The sequence below is a fragment of the Rousettus aegyptiacus genome, unplaced genomic scaffold, assembly GCF_014176215.1.
Source record: "Rousettus aegyptiacus isolate mRouAeg1 unplaced genomic scaffold, mRouAeg1.p scaffold_m13_p_12, whole genome shotgun sequence".
In the NCBI taxonomy this organism is placed as follows: Eukaryota; Metazoa; Chordata; class Mammalia; order Chiroptera; family Pteropodidae; genus Rousettus; species Rousettus aegyptiacus.
The window spans coordinates 93,701,624-93,722,339 of NW_023416287.1; the positions used below are offsets into that span (position 1 = coordinate 93,701,624).

Below are 20,716 nucleotides of genomic sequence, written 5' to 3' on the forward strand. Positions count from 1 at the left end.
GGACAGATGGACTGGGAGGGGGGGGGCTCCAGCAGGGGGTGGTCGTGCGGGCTGGGGTGGGGGGCCCACAGTGGCTAGCACCCAGGTACCTGCCTGGCAGGCTCGGCCTGGTGGGTGTCCACAGCACATCTCTTTGTTTACTCTTCATGGCCTCAGTCTCACAAATGGGACACTGAAACTCGGGATGGTGACCAATTAGTCGGGGAGGGTGAGAGAGCCCTGACATCTATGGTGCATTACAGAGCAATAATTGAAGGAATGGCTTGAGGACACATTGAATCCTCTAAATACATTCATCTAAATGCACGTCAGCCTAAGTTAAGCGACAGAAAACTCTTCGCAAGTTCTCGGGCTTTCTCGGGCATGGCTGAAGTTGCATGTGTCATAGACGCCATGTGTACCCACACCTACTCACTACCTCATGTACACACGCTCGCATGCAAATTTTTGTGGTTGACTTAAATTTTTTCAGAAAATGATAAGATAGGATAAATTTCTACCCAAAATTTTGTTTTTTAAATTATGAACTTGCTATAATTGATGTGAGCATTGTGTGGTCAATTGAAATAAAAACCTTATTCTATTGCAGTTACATTTTTCTCCTTTATTAAAAATCTGGATGGTATTTAATCGTTCCCCTTTGAAACATACTTCTATTCAAAGAGTAGAACATGATGTTAGAAATCCTGTCATTTTGTTCCATGCTAAGATATTCTGAGTTCCAGTCTGTGGATGAGAGGGTTAGGAATAAAGATAAATTTTTGTTTAACATCTTCCGTCCCCATTTGCTGTGACGGATGCCTCTCTCTCAAGGAAGAGTTTCATGAGAACAGCAAAGAAAGCATCAGTGAGAAATGATGAATGCTGAAACTGGCCTTTAAAATGCATTTAAAGATCGCCTTTCACAAGATTTACCTTTTATGATATATATTTTTTTAATCACACATTACAACAGTCTGCAGATTTTTCTGCTCATTGACCCCCTAAAAGAATTTTGGAAAGTAGGTATCCCTTCACACATTTTATATTGACAGCTAAAAGTTTTCATTATAAATGTAAATAGATATGAACGATGCATTTTGGGGGGCATAGTATTTACATTTAAAAAGAGAACTGTGTGACATCACTCTTTCAAATGCATCCAAAGGCATTTAAGTTCCACAACGATTTGATACTCGCTGTCATCTGTCATCCATTTTTAAAATACATAAAGTTCTTTAATGTTCGAGGATTGGAATATAAATCTTGACAAAGTATAATTTTTGAAGAGGCAGAAAAGTTCTCATGCAGATAATGAACAAGTGCCAAAAATTGTATTCAATTCACTAAATGAGAGAAAAGGTCATGAAGTAAGATGTGATAAGTAAGGGCTGGTTTGGATTGTATTTCAGGGCTTGGGGTTATACAGGCGATTTCATGGAGAAATGTTAGGGTCAGATTGCAGGGTTATGTACCAAACTGGTTAACATCCTAAAGGACAATCAACTATCTCCTTAGGGGTTATATTTTCTTACTGGACAGAAATTATTTGTATCTCTACTGGCAAAAATCTTCAAGTTAACATGTAATTTCACCAAGTGGGGGACTTTTAACGAATAAACAGTGAGTTGAACTAAATGCAGTCCGCGTTTCAGGTGGGCCTGTGCTCTTCTACGACATGAAACGCTACACTACCTCTTCTTTGCCTCATCTCCGGGTCTGGAAGCAGGTGATGGTGTGAGAGACTGCAGGGGGCTTGGTTGGGCTGTCCTACCTGGCATAGGACAAACCAAGCAACCAATCCCACCAACCACCAAAACCCTGTTGCTGACAGCCGCCTAGGGCTTCAGGTACTTCTGATAGTCCTTAGTTGGTTGAAGGCGTCAAGCGAGCAGTTTGAGAACATTGTTCCCTGTTGGCAGCGGGGCTAGCTGCTTCCTGGAACAAATGGCGGACATTCAGGGCTCTTTTAGAGTGAGCGTCCTCAGGAGATGTGACCCAATGGCAAGCAGTGTCTCAAAACAGACAACGCCACTTTCCAAATTCCCATGGCACATTACGAAAACGCCTAGCTATGGGTGGTACTGACATAATCTTGGAATATAAAACCTACATAAATATATATTTATAGTTTAGAAATCCGACCATGTATTTGGCCATGAAGAAAACCTCAAATTTAAAAAATCTTGAGTTCAGACAGAATTCCTGAGCTATAAATTACTAACCATCTTTAACTCCATGACATCAAAGTTCAGAACTCTCTGGAGACTTGATAGAGCACTCTCTGGAGGCAATTCATGTGAACAAAGGAATCTTAGGAAATAGTGAAACACGGGAGAATTTTGAGTACAGGAGAAAGCTGAGCACATTTGCATGTAGACGACGGAACGAGAAAGTAGGAATAAAATATCAGAATTCCAAAGCACGGAGGGGCGAGGACGACGAATATAGTGTTGGAGCTAGCTTGCTTCCCCCTGAGGTCGGGGTGAGGACAGGGCGACAGGACAGGGCAACAGGGCGGAGGGGGGGGAGTCCCTGGGTGGGCTCTCGGGAGACGGGACGAGGGTCTGAGGCCCGGGGGAGGAAGGTGAGAGAGCCCCCTGACACGACGGTAAAAAGTGAAAGCAGTGCGTCTGGGTCACACGGCACAGGGTCAGGGACGCGGGCCCGGGCCGGCGGGGGAGCGGAAGGCCGGCTGTCCTCACCGGGCGAGCACGAGGGCGGCATCCGGGGGCGCTCTGAGGGTCGCAGCCGCCTCCCCCAGCAGCCTGCCGCGCCCACCCGCCCGCGACGACCCGGACCCTCGCCGTGACAGCGCGCCTGGCGCGGGCGACAGCGCGGAGCACGGAGTGCGCCGTGTCCGTGCGGGGGGCCCCGCAGGCGCCCCCGTCGTCCCCGAGGGAGCCCTCCGCAGCAGGCGCGCGCCGCCCAGCGCGCCGACTCCACTTGCGAGCCCACGCCGTCCAGCGCCCGGCGCGCGGGGCGGGGCCACGCCGACTCCGCCTCCAGCGTGCGCGAGTGCCGCGCGGTGTCGTCATCGGGCCGCGACGCGCGAGACGCCATCACGCCGCGACGCGCGGGCAGCAGGGGAGGGCGCGCGGGCGGCGCCTCAGCCGACGGACGGGTCGGCGCTGAGGGCAGAGGGCGGGGAGAGGCGGTGAAGCGAGGGGCAGCGGGGTGTGGCGGCCGGCGGCAGCCGGAACATGGCGGACCAGATCCCGCTGCGCCCGGTGCGCAGCGCGGCCAGCCGCAAACGCGCGGCCTACTACAGCGCGGCGGGGCGCGGGCCCGGGGCCGAGCGGCCTAGCAGGTAACGACGGCCCGCTCCGCCCGCCCAGGTGGGGCCGGCCCAGGCGGGATCCGCCTAATGGTGAACGGCCCAGGTGGGGTTCCGCCCAGGTGGGGTCCGCTCAGGTGGGGGTCCGCCCAGGTGGGGTCCGCTCAGGTGGGGGTCGGTCCAGGTAGGGTCCGCCTAGTGGGGATCGGCCCAGGTGGGGTCCGCCCAGGTGGGGGTCCGCCCAGGTGCGGTCCGCCCAGGTAGGATCCTTCCAGGTGGGGGGCGGCTCAGGTGGGGTCCGCCCAGGTGGGGTCCGCCCAGGTGGGATCCTCTCAGATAGGAGTCGGCTCTGGTGGGGTCCGCCCAGGTGGGGGTAGGCTCAGTCGGGGTCCGCCCACGTGGGATCTGCCCCAGTGGAGCCCGCCCAGATGGGGGTCGGCTCAGGTTGGGGTCCGCCCGGGTGGCGGTCGGCCCAGGTAGGATCCGCCCAGGTGGGGTCCCCCCCACCGCAGAGCGTTCGCCCTCTGGGAAAGGCTTCGGGGCGCAGCGTCAAGGTCAGGCGGGGAGGCGCCCGCAGCTCTGCCCGCCGTGCCCACTGGGAGAGGAGACTGTACCCGGTTCAGGGGTGCAGCTCGCACGTGCGGCGCGCGAGTCGTCCCGCCAGGGCGACGAGTGTCCGAAACGTGCTGTTCCTGCGTGCGCGGTGGACAGGGCGGGTGCGGCCTGCTCGCAGTTAAGAATGAGGACCTTCTGGAAAATCACTGAGTTTCATAAGTGTGAAGAGCAAGTGAAGACACTTTTTAAACATGCATTTACAAAGTATTTTTTTTGAGAAGAATTTTTGCTTTTAGGAATTGGAAGCAGAGATTCAGACAGGTTAAATTGTTTACTGGGACCACAGTTCAGTGGGAGAATGAAAATGCAGTCCTTTGATTTAAAACGGAAGTCTCATTTCCTAGTTGGCTTTAGCATTTAACTTCTTTCTCCCCAAAGAGAAGAATACTGCATTTTATAAATGGTAGAGTAATTAGAAACAGAAACTTAGAAAAAGGGGAAATAGTGCTTTTAGTAGTTGTCGAAATTTTCTTCTTGAGGAATCGTCGCAGCAATGAAAACGCACAGCGGGGAAAGGCGGGTTTCCCACGCAGCGGCTTCGGGACGGGGCGTTAGGAGGTTGCGGTGCGCGGCGGTTGACAGGCGTGAGCCCCGCGCGGTCCGCGGCGCCGAGCTGGAGGGCGGGGCGAGTCCCGGTCCGCTCACGAGCCGTTTGGTCTTGGGTGGCTTGTTGAAACCGAGCCCTAATTTCTTCGGCCGTTAATGGGGGCTAATACTGTTTCTTCCGGGGTCGTCGAGGGTTCCAGAAGCCCGTGTTTAGTGTTCGACGACATGGGTTCCGCAGAAGTTCCGTTTCTCCTGCCGGCCTGTTGGGGCCCGGGCGAGGAATGCACTAGCAGTGACCCAGCGGCGGGTTGAGGAGCCCATGGTCTGGAGATGTGCTCCCTGTGCACTGTGCGTTTCCTCAACAGTCTGCGTCGGTCACTTTCTGCATTTATTTAAGGCTCAGTTTGGTGGGCACACATTTAGAATGCTCCGAAGGTCCTCTTTGTTTCTGGTAATTTTCTTTGCTTGAGGTCTGTTAGACATGTATGTAGCCACTCCTGCTTTTTGTGTTAGCTTTCAGTCTATGTCGTTGAATTTTGTTGTCCAACGAAGTGAGTATCCTGTTGAGTAGCGTTTTTCCATTATGTACTCCCTCATCTCTGTGTTTTGATTGCCCTGTTTAAGTCATTTACATTTAAGTTAATTATTGATACATGAGGGCTCAAGTGCACTGTTTTATTATGTTTTCTGTTTTTTTTTTTTCTCTCTCTCATTCCTCTGTTTCTCATTTTGCCTTCCTTTGGGTTACTTGAATTTTTTTTTGATATCTCTAGTATTTTTGAGTTTAGAGGTCTTTGCATTGTGCTTGCAATATTTGCTCTGGGTATTGCAATATACACGTGACTGACCATGGTGTATCGGTATCCGTATTTTATCATGTGGATTGAAGTGTGGAAACCTCACTTCCATTTCAGTCTGTTTACCCACCTTCTTCCCTCACTCTTTAAAATCATTTCTGAGCATCAGATGGTGTTATACTTTGTTTAAATCATTGAGTGTAATTTGTAAAACGCATAATGATAAGGATAGTCTATTGTATGTACCCACATTTTTGCCGTTATTCTTCCTTCCTTTCTGTTCCAGGATTCTCTTTTTTTGTTTCTTTTATCTTAAAATGTCTTTATTTCCCTTTCATTCCAGAAGGGTAGTTTTATCGGATGTCGAATTCCTGGTCGACAGTTCTTGTCTTAGCTCTTGAAAACTCTTTTCACTTTCCTCCAGCCTTCTTGGTTTTTGATTAGAAGTCTGCTGTCATTCGGATTGGTGTTCTATGGGTGACATGTCAGCTTTCAAGTTTTCTTTGTCTTTAGTTTTCAGAAATTTAATTATGATTTATTTTGGTGAGGATTTCTTCAGGTTTGTGTTGTTTGGTATTTTTTAAGCTTCTTGAATCTGTTGGTTTTTGTTTTACCAAATTTAGGGAGTTTTTAGCTGTTATTTCTTCAAGCACTCTTTCCTTTCTACTCTCTCCTCTCCTTCCAGGACAAAAGTTGCATCTTTGTTAGTGTCACCTAATTCCCTTAGGCTCTCTTTTTTTTTTTTTTGGTCGCATTTCTTTGCATTGTTCAGATTGTGTAAATTCTATTGATTTGTCCTTAAGTTCCTTAATTCTGTCCTCTGTCATCCTCACTCTACTGTGATTCCACCCAGTGATGTTTTATTTTTACCATTGTATTTTTCAGTTTATAATTTCTATTTGTTTCAAGAGAATTTGTAATTGATTGGTGAAGCATTTTTGTTTTCTGCTTAAAATATTTGCAACACAATTCCAGTATCTGAGTTAATTTTAATTTTGGTGTCAGTTGATTGTCTTTTCTGATTCACATTGTGAATATTCTCTTTCTTGGTATGACCGATGGTTTTCAATTGTATCCTGGACATTCTGTCAATTATGTAAGGAAAATGCGGGTCCTATTTATATCTTTTCTAGTGGGATTCCTTTTTGGTCATATAACATCTTTTATGTGATTTCACTTATTTTAATTTCATACAATTTGTTTTGTGACTGAGGATGTGGTCTGGATAGGTAAGAATTCCAAGACCCTTGAAAAGAAAGCGTATTTTGCTGTTGTTGGGCAAAATGTTCTGAAATGTTGATTAGATCCTGTTAGCTACTGGTGCTGAGTTCCATGTTCCTGGTTTACTGTCTAGTTGATCTATCAGTTGTTGAGAGTGGGTTGTTGAAATCTCTAATTGTAATTGTGGATTTGTCTATTTCTCCTTTTGTCAGTTTTTGCATCACATGTTTTTCAGGTCTGTTTTTTGGTGCATACGTATTTAGGATTGCTTCGTGTTCATAATGGACTGACACTTTTATCACTATATTATTTCCTTGCCTGTCTAGTAAATTTTTTGCTCTGAAATTTACTTTTTCTGACTTTATTATAATCATTCCTGCTTTCTTTTGATTGTTTGGCTGGCATATAATTTTCCATCCTTTCACTTTTAACCTACTTATGTTTGAAGTGAGTGGCATATAGTTGGTTTATATTTTTTATCTACTCTGCTAATCTCTGTCTTATGATTGATGTATTTAGAGCATTTACGTTTAGTGTAATGATTAATAAGTTAAGGCTTATGCCCACCATTTTACTTTTTGTTTTCTGTGTTTTTTTATTTATTTTTTTCCCCTGCCTTGTGGATTGCTTGAACATTTTTTTAGATTCCATTTTGATTTATCTACGGCGTTTTTCAGTGTATTTCTTCGTATCGATATTATTTAATGGTAAGTCTAGGTATTACACATACGTAACTCATCACAATACAGTGGTGTCAGTATTTCATCAGTTTGAGTAAAGGGTAGAATCCTTACCTTTTTACATCCTTTAATTTTCTCTATAGATAATGTAATTTCTCATAAAATCATATACATATTTTACATACATAAAAGTATATAAATATTTTCCTTACATTTAGAACCAAATATCAGACAGTATTATAATTTTTGCTTTATCTTTTAAACATAATTTATAAAAAGAGAAGAAAAGCCTGTTATATTGACCCATAGTTTTGCTATTTCTGTCCTTATTTCCAGATGTCCCAGAATTCCATATTTTATTATTTCTGTTCTAACAAGTTCTTAACTATTCTATTTAAGTTAGATCTGCTGGAAACAAATTTTCTTTATTCTTCCTGCATCCTAGGATGTCTCATTTTCCCTTCGTTGCTGAAGGGTAATTTCAGCAGATACACACCTTCGGGTTGACAGTTTATTTCAGCTCTTGAAAAAGCTTATGTCACTTTCTGGCCTCAGTGCTTGCTGATGAGCAATCTGGTGTCAATTGAATGTTTCTTCCTCCGTAAGGAAGATGTCATTTCTCACTGCTTTCGAGCTTTCTTCTTTGTCTTTAGTTTTCAGTAGTTTGATTGTTATGGGTCTTGACATGCTTTCTTTGAGTTCTTTCTTTCGGGGTCTACTTAGCGTGTTGCATCCACGGCGACGTGCTGCAGAGCAGTGTTTCAGTCGGTGGCAGACCACGTGAAGGGCGATGGCTCCACGTGATCGCAGTGGAGCTGAAAAATCCCTGGCGCCTAGTGCTGTCCTAGCCATCTCAGCATTGAAGCTCAGTGGCTGCACAGGTATGTGCCACTGTGTCTCAGCTGCCTGCAGTACCCAGCACAGTACCATGCTGTACAAATGTGTAGCCCAAGGGCCGTAGGAGAACAGGACTTGTCACCCCAAGACATGTTTCCTAGGCATGAGGATGATTTTAGGCTGGTTAATTTTAAAAGACAGCAGACATGGGCGAGGCTCCGAAAACCAGCAGCCAGCCTGGTAGAGGACACCTGTCAGCTTTCGCGAGAGACACCGCCGTGTGCAAGGGTGTCTGCTGCTGCTTTAGGAGGAGGGCTGCAATCCTGGCTTTGGAAACTCTTGTCTGTGAGGAAGACAGGACTTGAGTCTCCTTTAGAACAAGTTTGCCTTTGTCACATGCTCTCCCTGGGAACCTCCCGTAGCTGACTGCACCCACCCTAGCATCGAAGGGCCTGGCTTTAGCCATTTCTGGTGAGTTACTCAGCTTTCCTGGGGAGACCTTTACACAGGAGGGATGTGTTACTAACCTTTTGTTTGTTTTTCTCCTGTTAATTACTGTCTTTTATTACAGCAGGTCTCAGCCAAGAACCCAGAGGGGGAGAGGGAGAATGACTTTCCCTCTCCTGCAGGGCAGTAGGCTATACCATGTGCCTAGGTGTGTGCTTGGCCCTGCCATCTAGGTTCGTGTACGTGCCTCTGTGACGCTGGCACAGCGGAATAGCCTGGTGATGTATTTCTCAGAACACGCCCGCTGAGTGGCGCACGACTGTATAAAGTGATGTCTTTTGTCACGTTGGAAGCCGTTTGTCTGAATAGCTTTTGAGCCCCACCCTCTTTCATCTCTTACCCTCTAGCCACACCTTGTGAGATCTTTAGTCCCATATGATCCTGAGTTGCTGCTCATTCGTTTTAAGTCCATTTTCTGTTCAGATCGGGCAATTTCTGTTGTTCCGTCTTCAAGTTCATTGAATTTTCCTCTGTCTTCTCCATTCTGCTGGTGAGTCTACCCATTAAACTTTTTAATCTGTTACTATATTTTTTTAGTTTCAAAATTTCTGGTTGATTCTTCTTCATATTAGGTTTTTTTTTTTGTTGCGACTTTCTTTTCACTTGCTTCAAGCATGTTCGTAATTGTCCATTGAAACTTTCATGGTGGATGTTTTAATATCCTTGTTGGATAATTTTAACAGATGCATCATTTTGATGTTGTTACTTGTTGATTCTCTTTTCTCGGTTGAGTTGAGATTTTCCTGGTTTTTGATATAATGAGTGATTTTTGATTGTGTCCTGGACAGTTTGGGTGTTATGCCGTGAGGCGCTGGACCTTATTTCAGTCTTCTGTTTTATTGGGCCTCCTCTGACACTACTTTGGGAGGGATGCGGGTGACGCCACCTTGTGACTGCCAGATGGGTGACAGGCCAGGTTCCCCACACAGCTCCTCTGACACCTGGGAGGCACCCCGCTACCACTGGGCAGAGGTGGAGTCTGAGGATCCCCACTGGGCTCTGCTGACACCATTGTGTGTAAGAAGGGGAGGAGTGTCTGCTTCATAGACCCCGTGACCTTGGACATGGCGTAGCGGGGCTGTCACCTTTGGGTGGTGGTCAGGCTTCCTGTTTCTCGTATAGCCTCTTCTGACAGTGGTTGAGTGGCCAGGCCTGCTTCTTCTGTGGGTTGGGAAGAGGTCTGAGACCCTTGCGAGCCCTGCAGTGCTACAGGGGCGAAGTCTCCGCCCCCATTCCCTCCCCCTCCCCCGCCCTGTGCCTTCCCTAACACCGTCAGGGCCGTGGGGGCGTCACCCTACAGCTGGGAGCATTGGCATCTAGGCTGCCCCCATGTCTGCTCCCCCGTATGGGGCCGTGCTCAGTCCTGTCGTGTTAGGGGAAGGGCAGTTGCCACCTGAAAGTCCCCTTCCTGTTAGGTCGCCCCTCCTGGGCCTCGGCAAGAGGGACCAGGCTGTTCTTGGGTTGTGCCCGTGGCTTCTCTGCCCACTGACTCTAGCACACAGTGCAGGGTATGTAGGCAGAAGCAGGACATGGAGCTGCCCTGCGGGCCGACACCTGGAGCCAGAGGTGACCCCTGGCCACCCTCTCTACCTTTCTACATGTCACCTCCAGGGTGGTTGTTGTGTTTAGTGGGGGTCGGGGCGTCTGCTGGTCTGAAGCTGGAAGGAAGGGGTGATTTGCCTTTGTTCTTTTTCTCTCCTCTTTTTATTTTAAAGTCTCATTCATTCCTTCATCCATTCATTCACAGCTTTTCCGATACAGTTCACAGACCGTGCGCGTCTCCCATTCGGAGTGTAAAGGTCGTCATTTTAGTGTCTGCACAGAGACCACGTGGCATCTCGTGGGAAGGGTGCCTCGCACCCCCGCCCCCTGCTCCTCTCTCTAGTTTTCTTTTATTGTGATAAAATGCACATAACAAAACCAACCATTTTTCAGTGTACTTTTGAGTTAATGTATAATAAGATCACAAATTTCATACTTTGAATAAGCTTTATAAAAAATGATGACTTTTTCTAGTTTTCCTGTTGGGAAAAGTATTTATTATGCTAAATATTAGAATACAACTAAAAAGTGAAAACTAGAAGTTAGAATGGTCTTATGTTTTCAAAAACAAGTTCATACGAGGCCTTTTCCTCTGCATTGGCAGTTGGAAGCTAACCGGTTGCGAGAAAACTGGCCTTGGCATGGGCTTCGCTGAGTGAATTTTGAGCCTCTTTCCTTGACCACGTGAAAATCATTTGTGCTCCTTACGTACAAGGATTTGCAGTAACGTATTTTCAAGGCTCTCAGATTTTCCTTGAAGTGAAATGATTTTGTTTCATTATAATCGTACCAGTTTAGGACACAATATATTTAAAATATAATGTTGGCAAATTGTTAGAACTTATCTAAAAATTTTTATCATTGGGTTTTTATTTTATGAAGATTTCCAGGGGAAGAATTAGATGTGTTTTGGATACGATTTAATGTCAAAAAAAAATCAATATTACACTGCTTTCTTTATTATAAAGGATGACCATTTTCCTGTTTTTTTTTTTAATGTGTTATTAGGTAAACGAAATACTGTGTATCACAAATAGTTTTTAATAGTTCTCTAGGATTGCAACTACTTGTTAAGGCCATTTTCTGTACAGTCACACAAGGCATCAGTTTCTCTTCTTGCATGATGAATATGTGAGTAAAATTTAAGTATTTGTTAATTTGATGTTTTTTTATTTGTCTTTTAAATGGTGCCTGTGTCAATCAGATTATCTTCCACATTCTATAGAAGAAGGATGACACTGGACATTATTTCGTTTATCAGTGTCTGTTAGAACTTTTTTCTTGCTTCCTTGCAGTGTGGCTTTTGGCCTTGCCTAGAGGTATTTGCAGTCTTATAATAGTTAACTTTAGTGTTTAAAGAGACTCATGCTGGGAACAGATGGCTGTTGTCTGATTATCTCTAATGTATTTCTTGCTAGAGGCAAGACAAATTTTTTTAATGCTAGTTTTCTTATTCAGACTGTTTATGCACAATTTTCTTTAAATCTTAAAAATTTTTCTAACTGATAACTATCTAAAAATATTTTGTTGGTTGTAAAGATGAAACTTTTTCTTTGCTGCGATGGCTTATAGTCGAAAAGCCTTTCTAGACTACGCACCGATTCTTACGGCAGCGTTTATCAAAGCGCCCCGGCCCGGGACTTCTTGGACTCAGGGACACTCTTAAGGTCTGTAGAGTTACCTTTCAAGGGGACCTGTAGTCCCCTCGGGTGGCCGGCATCGCGCAGGCCCGCGGGAGCAGGGCCGTCCGCTCGGTTTTCTGCAGCTGACTGAGAGTGGGAAGGAGCCGCTGATGGGGAACACGACAGTGTTAGGCGACTGTCCCGTGTTGCCTGGCCCACTTACCTTTGAACTTCTGGATTGGCTTTGACGTGGCATTAGATATTTTACTGTTAACTCAAGTTTAAAGGTTTGTCTCAACTTATGTATAGTGTTTCTGTAATTTATTATGTCAAGAAATTGGGTTCTAGGTTTCTTATAGAACATCTTAGAAAAGGAGTGAGTGGCTCCGAGGTTACTGCGTGCACAGTTCCCACGCGGGGGCCCTCAGCTCGGGGGTGGCGGGTCGACGGTGCTGCCCTCATGTCAGCCTGGGTCCGGCGTGGTGTCCTCCGGCTGCTTTTGCCGTGCGGACGCGAGTCCCGGGGTCTGTGGCCCTTCGTGTGCTTGCGCTGTCGTTAAGGCCTCGTCAGTGGCCGTTCACCTTGGGAGCCTATGCAATGAAGGAAACACACGTTTTTTATAGCGCTTTTGTACTTTATTAACGTGCAGGCAAAGGGGGAAATGTTTATCTTGAAGGAGGTGTAAGCATTAGACACATTTTAAATGTTTTACTCCCTTTAATATCAGTTAATGTCTCAGAAATGTTCCCATCAAAATGGAATCAATGAGGCCGTTAGATGCTTAAGATAAAAATGTGAGTTTAAGCCAGTTATTATATTGATCTACTTTTACTTGGATACATGTAAATTATGCACCTTCTAGAACTTGAGTGTTTTGTTGAAAATTCCTAATTTTCTTTAAACCTTTGGCAGCAGTTAAGATGGCTGTCTTCATTTCTCATATGGCAGTACTCTTGGGTTTGGTATCATCCGTTCTGTCGTCTTTGTTCACATTGTTTTTACTCGTTTTAAAAATATGTTTCCAGAATTATACTTAATTGCTGGAAACGTTGATTTTTCTTGAGTGACAAACCAATTAAGTGTGTATGACACCAGGCAACAAAGACACTTAAGATTTTCTGCTTAGCCTGTCTCGGAAAAAATCCATTATTCATCATCTTATTGTTTTTAAATACTGAGGTAAAATCTTCAGTACAATAGGAAAATTGCTTTGGAAATGGAATAAATTGCTTGCCAGTTCAAAGGCTTCATTTCTCAAGTCGAGGTTACTAAACACGAGGTTGCTCGTGTTCATTATCTTTCAGACTCATTGTACTGCCCTCCTGGCTTTGAACTTGATAAGATTGTGACTTTTGCTAAAATGTAGCAGTCCCTGAAAGAACTTAATGAAAAAGACTAAAAATCTCATTTTGCATACTGTATTATGTTTAAGTGGTATTTTGAATTTTAATTGCATTTTGTATAAATATTCAGTTTCTAGTTGACTGTTTTTAAAGAAGTGGTGTTATACAGAGAATAGATAAAAAGGAATTAAGAGGAGATATTAATTCTGCTTTATGCCTGTTCACAGGTCATGTAATGTTTTGCCTGAGTCATTGAAAATGGTTTGTCGCTTGCTGTAGGGCAGTCGCGTGATGGTGTGGACAGGACTGGAGTTGTTTGTAGAGATCGTATGGAGAGGCTACACCGAGTAGCATTTTGTTTGGTGGAGTAAGGTGTTAAAAAAGAGGTGCGAAACAAGTCCCCGCATCTTCTAACGTACTTATTGTCACCAAAAGGTCTTGTCTTGCTACTTCATTATTTTTTGTGACAATATGGTACTTAGTCATGTGTTTAACCACATCGGACTGTTGCTATTGAAGTTTCCCATGCTTTTTGAGTGCATGTTTAAATGGCACAGCACGGTGGCGGTCACCTTTGTAGATAAATCTTGTTTCCATTTTTAATTTCCACGGGTTAGTAAGAGTCTGTGGTTAAAGTTTACTTCCATCACGGAAAAAAGGCCTTTGCTGCGTCTTCACACGTTACCCTCTGCTCCTTCGCCCAGGTCCCTGCTGGAGGATGAGTACGCCCGTTTGGATGAAATGCCGCTCATGATGTCTGAGGAAGGCTGTGAGAATGACGAAGGGGACTACCACACACTGCCACGGGCGGGGGCCGCACGGAGGAGACGACGGCCGGAGCGGGCTCTCTGCGGAGGGTGGCAGTCCCTCTGCTCCAGGTCGGTGGCCCGGTGCGCCTGAGTCCTGTGGACCGAGGGCGCGGGGGCGGGACTGACAGCTCTGCCCCGACAGCTTTCTGTTCCAGGTCGAGGAAGACGCCCCTCAGTGACCTCACGGGGACGTCAGCCCAAGCCTGGCGGCGCTGATTCGAAAGGGATGGAGAGCCACATTCACTTTTTTGTGACATGTTTCAGTGTGTAAAAGATGGAGGAAATTTGTGATCTCGTCAGGAATGCATGCAGCGCTCCTTTTCTCTGGTCTCCGTATCGACCTTTCTAACTGGTCCTTCCTCTGCCACCTGTAACAGTCCTCTCATCCCAGAAGGTAGATGTGGGCCCGCAACATGCAGCTGATCACACTGTGGCTGCATAGATCATTGCACTCCCATGCTTTGGCTTGGAATAAGCTGCTCCCATTACTTAATCAGAAAAGAATGGAGGTGAGCGCCTCGCGGTGTAAGCAAGCTCTCTGGTGCTCGAGGTCGCCGGTTGTGGTGCGGGACCTTATGGGCGCTGCTCTGCCCACTTTGCCTTCAGAGTCGATACGTGGAAGCACACTGCACGTCTGGGACACTCTGCCGCTCACTGGCTGCGCTGCCCGCCCTAGGGACAGGCAGGATGAGACTGCAGCCGACTGATGCTGTCGTGACTTGAGCAGAGCATGTCAGACAAGTTACAGCTTTTACGGGCTTTCTGCTGACCACGGTCCGCAGTCAGTGCCTCGGTTCTGATTGTGCACTCACATCCCTTTGTCCAGAAGAGGAGCGTAAATAATCGTAGAAAAATACCTTGTTCATCACCCTTCTCGTTATCCCGTTAGAAGTTTGCAAGATGTTTTTGTAAGTAATTTGATTTCCGGGTCAGCTCATGAGGTATTCAGAAGACTCCGAGGACTCCTGTGGGTGTTGGCAACATGGGACCAGGCGGTGAGGCTGAGCAGGGGTCAGCGTGGTCTCTGTCGTCGTCGTTCTTAGACATCGTAAGCTTTCTGTAAGAAGGAACGTCATGGCTAAGCAACATTTTAGAAACTGCTGACTTGTGATGCTAATGTAATAATAAGAATCTGGGGCTTTTAAAAAAACATTTTCTAGGTAAAACAGCCAGTGTTTTTGGAGTGCTGCTTGTGGGCGTATTTAATTCTCAGGCTAATTCCTTTAACAGATGTTGGACCGTGCAGATTTTTGTTTGTTTTATTATTCTTGTGTCAGTTGTGATGATGAGTGCTTTTTAAGGGTTTATTTCAAATTTATATTTATCTTCTTATGATCTAGCACAAGGGTCCCCAATTCCCGGGCTGTGGACCAGTCCCTGGTCTGTCAGGAACCAGGGCACACAGCAGAGGGAGAGAGGCGGGCGAGCTAGCAAAGCTTCTACTGTGTCCGCAGCCGCTCCCCAGCTCCAGCATCTCCGCCTCAGCTCCACCTCAGATCGTCAGGCGTTAGATCCCCACAGGAGCGCTGGTCCCTGGTGCCATCGAGGTTGGAGACCGCTGACCTAGCTGTGTATGAGGTTCTGTATGGATGTCACCTTTTTCTATTCCTGACATTGGTAATTTGTCTTTCTCCCTTTTTTTCATTAATTTCGATAGAAGATCATCAGTTTTATTTTTTTCAGAGAGCCAAGCTTTTGGCGTTGTCTTTACTTTTGAAATTTTAAACTTTTATCTTGAAATAAATTGAAACTTGAAATAAATTCACTTTTTGTCTTGAAGTAAGTTCAAACTTAGAGAAAAGTGCAAGAGTAGTACAGAGAATTCACATAGCCCATGACCCAGATTCACTGACTTTTCATGCTTTGCCACATTCGTCCTTCTCTTTACATCTCGGCAGCATTTTGAGTCATGTCAGGCCAGGCTGCTCGCTTTGTTCCTCTTTACATCTTAATGGTTCAGCGTGTGTCTTAGGAAAGGGGCGTTTTCCTCTGTAACTGTCACACGGTTAGCAAATTCAGGAAATTTACACTGCTAGAGTCTCTTACACCTGCTTCAGGCCCGTGCTCCAGTTTTGTCCCATGTCCCAGTAGTGTCCCTTGTCTCTAGTGCCAGCTGCGGTTCAGAGCCAGATGTGGCATTCCATTCGGGCGGCGTGCCCATGGAGTCTCCTGAACCTGGACTCGTTCTTAGCATTCTTTGCCTCTCATTCCAGTGACACTTTTGAGGACCACAGAACAGGTATTTGTAGGCTGCTTCAGCTGGGTTTGCCCGACGTGCCCTTGCCGTTCGACTCAGGGCCAGCGCCCTCCGTGGAGTCCCGGCGTGCCCTTCCTGTCGCCCCGATCTCGGGGGTCCCCGCACCTTCTCTCAGCCGTCCTTTTTCCGGCTTCCTCAGATGCAGTCTCACGTCACCAGCGTTGCACTCTTTCCCTTCTAAAAGTAGACGGATCCGCGTTTTCACACGTGGCGTTTTCATTATTCAGTTCAAAACATTTTCTAATACCGTCACCATTTCGACTGTATCCATTTCCACTTAGAACTGTGCTGCTTAATTTCCAAATAGTTGGGGATTTTCCTAGTTTCATGTTGGAGTTGACTTTTATCTTAATTCCACTGTGGCCAGAGACCATACTTATTTTTAAAATTTTAGTCTTTGGAACGTGTCGACCCTTGTTTATGGTTCATCATATGAACAACGTCAGTAAGTTTTCTGTGCGTATTTGAAAATAATTTGTATATTTGGTTGTCGAGAGCGTCGCTCTGTCGATGAGTCATACTTAATTGTCCAGTTCTAATCTTTTTTTATTCATATTCAGAGTTTGCATCTCTATTGTATCAGTTATGAGAGACTCGCATTATCTCTAAATATTATGGTTGTGTCTACTTTAAATTATGTCAGTTTTTGCTTTATGCATTTTTAGGACATGTTCTTAGATGCAAGTTTAGGATTATTAGCTTGCTATTGGGTTGGCCTTTTATTGTCATTTAATGTCTCCCTTTATCTCTAGTAATATTTCTTCCGTGAAGGCTTACGATGTCTAAATTTGCTAAAATGATACCAGCTTTCTTTGATTAGTGTTTGCATGATATGTCATTTTCACCCTTTTGTTTTAAAAACTTTTATTTTGAAATAATTATGGATTCACAAGACGTTGCAGACAGGACAGAGTCTCCTGGGTGCCCTTCGCCAGGCCCCCCCCCCAGTGGTTACACCTTCAGTGACTACAGTATAATGTCAAACCAGGAAGCTGGCGTCCACATGGGTGTGTGCAGTTCACTGTCATTTTGTCACACGTAGGTGTGTAACCACCACTGCCATCTAGATACGGAGCTGTCCGTCACCACAGGGGTCCCCTCGTGCTGCTTTTCCTAGTCACATTCGCCCTCTCCCCCCGAAGCCCTAACCCCGACAGCCACGGGGCAGTGACCAGCTCTATAGTGTTAACTCGAAGAACGTTACATAGGTGAACCATTCGGTGCGTGAGTTTGATACCAGCCTCTTCGGTCCACACGGCGCCCTCGAGGTCCGTTGCGGCCGCCGTGCGTGCCGTTGCCGGCCGGCGCCCGCGGAGCGGGTGGTGCTGCTTGACCGGGCACCGGGCGCAGGGCTCCTGGTTGTCTGCAGTGTGGGGAAGGCAGGCGCGAGGCTGCGGGTGTCGCCGTGGGGCCGTGCTGCACGTCCCTGGGGCGTGCCCAGGGGCATGGCTGCTGGCTGTGTGTGTGTGTGTGTGTGTGTGTGTTAAGGAATGCCGAGCTCTTACCTGTTTTTTAAAACACAGCTAAGAATATCCAAGTATGTGTTATTTTTTAAAACTGCCATTTTACGTTCCCACTATCAGTGTGTGAGAGCTCCAGTGTCTGTCACTCTGGCCAGCCTTTGTTGTAGTCTCTGTTTTTAACTGTAGCTGTTATTATCAACATGCGCGTAGTGGTGGCTTGTCATGGTCTTAATTTGCATTTCCAAGTGACTGGTGAGGTTCCGCATCTCATTTGCCGTTTGCATATCTTCTTCAGTAAAAGTCTCTTCTGTCTGTTCCAGTTTGTAATTGGATCGGTGTCTTTACCCTGTTGATTTTTGAAAGCTCTTTATGAATTTTACCTTTGGGTCACCTGTCAGGTAGGCAGTTTGCAGGGATTTTCTTTCTCTCTGTAGCTTGTCTTTTCATCTTCTGAAAGGGTTTTCCACAGACCTGACCTCTTTAGTCTTGGAGTCTAATGAATTCCGTTTTTCTTTTGAGGATTGCACCTTTGGTCTTTTTCAGGATTTTGTTTTTACCAAATGGAACATAGCCAAATTTTGGATTTCATTGGTAATGCATTCTTTTCCTAAGGAAGATGTTAAGAATATATTTGAAAATGTGGATGTTAACAGCAAAAACAGTCGTGTTTGGGAGACATTAAAACGGTTCAGGAGAATACAATAGATGCGTGTATGAAGTCTTAGCAAAGGGCAGGCGTGTGGAAGCGCTGACCGCGCCGTCTCGGCAGGCCTCGCTCAGTCTGGATGGCGGCGAGGCCTGCCACCCTGCCGTGCGGAGCGGCAGAGGTCCCGAGCCGTCGTCGCTGGTGTCCTCTGGTGTCTGCTGTGCCAGAAAATGGTTATGAAATTAAAAGCTGCACTTTACAGAACAGAGTGCACATGTAGCAGTTTAGGCCAGTCTTATTGTCTTTATTTCTTACAGATTTTCAGTTTTGAATATTTGCTACTTTTTAATATCGTAAATACCAGGCATATAAAATTTGGTGTTATTAACTTAGACAATACATCAGAGCGAAGATACATTGATACATTATTTAGTTTAATTGTGGGAGGAAAATGTGGATGAACGTCGCAGTGAAGGTGGATAGCATAGAGAGCATAAATAATGAGTGGTAAGTATTTCGGGCCGGTTGCAATTAACGTTAATGAGTTATAAACATTCCAGTGTACCTCCATTTTTAGATTCTGCGAGTAGTAAGGCCTGTTTTAAAATTCTTCAGTGATCGACACGACTGTACGTTTGCTCGACGGGCAGCGCATCTGGGCTGCAGGGCTGGGCGACAGCGCTGGTCCTTTAAGAAGACCTGAGTGCTGTGCTGCTTTGCCTCGGGGACTAGAGGTACCTGCTGGATATGATGATCGTCCAGTTTGTTTCTGAAGGAGGCGCTCAATTTTGGGACTTACTGAATTATAGCTAGTTAAGATTTTAGTAAACGGGGTCTTGGTGTATGAAGATCCTTTGACGTTAGAATGTTACTTGGAACATGGAAGCATTTGTGAAAGCTGCTAATCCTAAAATATTTGAAGGAAAAGTGTGATTTGTGCACTATCGGATTTAGGTTCAGCTCATGTAAGGCGACATGTAAGTGGGAAGGCGTCTTCTGAACAACCACAGTTTGGAAACGACTCAGCAGTGTGGGCACGTGGTTAGCAAATCCCTGGCTTTTTCGAAGACTCCTCTTTGGTTCTCCCTCTCACTTGTGATTATTTGCCAACGTACTTTCCTCATATTACTTTACTTCCAAGTTGTTCTTGGTTCTATTGTCCCCCTTCCAGATGAGGACACACAGACTGGGCCCGTGGTCTGGGGCCACTTGTGGGAGCCATCTTGGGGAACGTGACCTTGAAGTCCGTGTTTCTTGGTCGAACCTTGCCGCCTGCTCACACACTGTCCGTTATTTTTGTCGTCTGTTGAGTGGCTGCTGTGCTATGTACAAGGCCAGGGACAAGCCGGTGTGGAAGCGAGCGGAAGCCGGCCCTGTGTTCAGTGCGGTGGGACAGACACCAGCTCCGGTGTCCACTTGCTGTGACCCTGGTGAATCCTCGGGGGAGGCGCCCGCCTCGCTGGCCTCCGGTGTTCTCCCTTGTAAAACGTGCAGGTCGGCGTGCAGATCGCGTAGCTGCGGGTATCTGAGGCTGTGACTGAATCTCGGTTTCAGGAAGGGTCTGCTCAGAGCTCGTATGGCGTGCGTGTGTAACTGGCGTGACGCGACGGTGACATTGGCTGCACTAGGAGCCCGTGTAGTAACCCGGTGGGAGAGTGGCCTGTAGAGCTGCTGTTGGGAGGAGGCAGGAGGGCCGCTCCCGAGCCCCGGGCGGTGGGGGTCGTGACCCCCCGGAGGGGCCCGCGCTGCACACGCGGTCTGTGCGGCAGCGGCCAGGTGGGCGGCCGGGGCCGAGTCGTCGTGAGGGGTCCAGGCGCACAGCACAGCCACCGCGGGCGAGGAACAGTCGTCCGAAGCGACGGCGTTGTATTCGAAGCTTTATTTGACGTCGGTTAGTGCAAGCATCGACGAGACCCGTATCGCCGGCGTTCTACTGGACTCTGCTGGGCCGGGCCCTTCCCGTCCGACCCCTGCTCGCGCGCCAACGTGCGGCTGCCGGGGTCGCGCGCGGGGCGCGCTCCGGTCTCACCTGCTGTTCGGTGGTGGCGCGGCGCCGTGAGAAAGTGCTGGCCTCGCGCAGCCGGGTCTCCCCGAAGTGTGCCCGCTGAGGCAGGACGTGGCGGCGGCACAGCCCGGGGCGGCGGGCGTCCAGCGGGGCCGCCACCCGGGTGGCGTACAAAGGAGCACACGTCGGCCTGCAGCCGCCGCGCCAGCCTCGTTCTATGAGCACGACTCCTGTCACGACTCCTGTCATCGTCGTGCAGAAGTCACGTTAGCTTTCGAGCTTCCTTTGCCACAAACTGAGGTTAAGAATTTCTGTCGCTTACCAGGCCAGCCGTTGCAGCCCTGCCCGCCTGCGAAAGACAAGATCTAAGCGCTCCCTTAGGACGCCGTTCTGAGCCTTTACATTTTGGGCATTTGAATTAAATTGAATTGTCACTCCTGAAGTTTGAATTCATGACTATTGTATTCTTAATACAGAAGAATTTGTTGCCTTTTCATCATTTTCTGAAGTGTCTTAAGAAAAGTTATCCTGCTGGAAACTGAACCCTTTACCCAAAGGTGATGGTTCGGA

General features: G+C 46.9%; 1 protein-coding gene and 1 long non-coding RNA gene across 8 annotated transcripts in view; one reads left to right on the top strand and one right to left on the bottom strand.

Moving 5' to 3' along the window:
* Positions 1–388: 388 nt before the first annotated feature.
* On the bottom strand, positions 389–2,907 carry LOC118610066. The gene is made up of 2 exons (XR_004953787.1): positions 2,205–2,907; positions 389–1,917 (listed from the first exon to the last, which is right to left on the bottom strand). It is a non-coding gene; the product is annotated as an uncharacterized LOC118610066 (long non-coding RNA).
* Positions 2,908–3,080: 173 nt separating this feature from the next.
* ATP9B (ATPase phospholipid transporting 9B (putative)) overlaps positions 3,081–20,716 on the top strand; it is a 139,272-nt gene continuing 121,636 nt past the window's right edge. For 3 of the 7 annotated variants that reach the window (XM_036230169.1, XM_036230171.1, XM_036230170.1), the window contains exons 1-2: positions 3,081–3,289; positions 13,671–13,844. In XM_036230169.1, coding sequence (XP_036086062.1) covers positions 3,183–3,289; positions 13,671–13,844 — 281 coding nt within the window. In that variant the 5' untranslated portion in view covers positions 3,081–3,182. Of the gene's footprint in view, positions 3,290–13,670; positions 13,845–20,716 lie in introns of those variants that run through there. The other 4 variants (XM_036230174.1, XM_036230175.1, XM_036230173.1 and 1 more) reach the window with 3 other exon arrangements.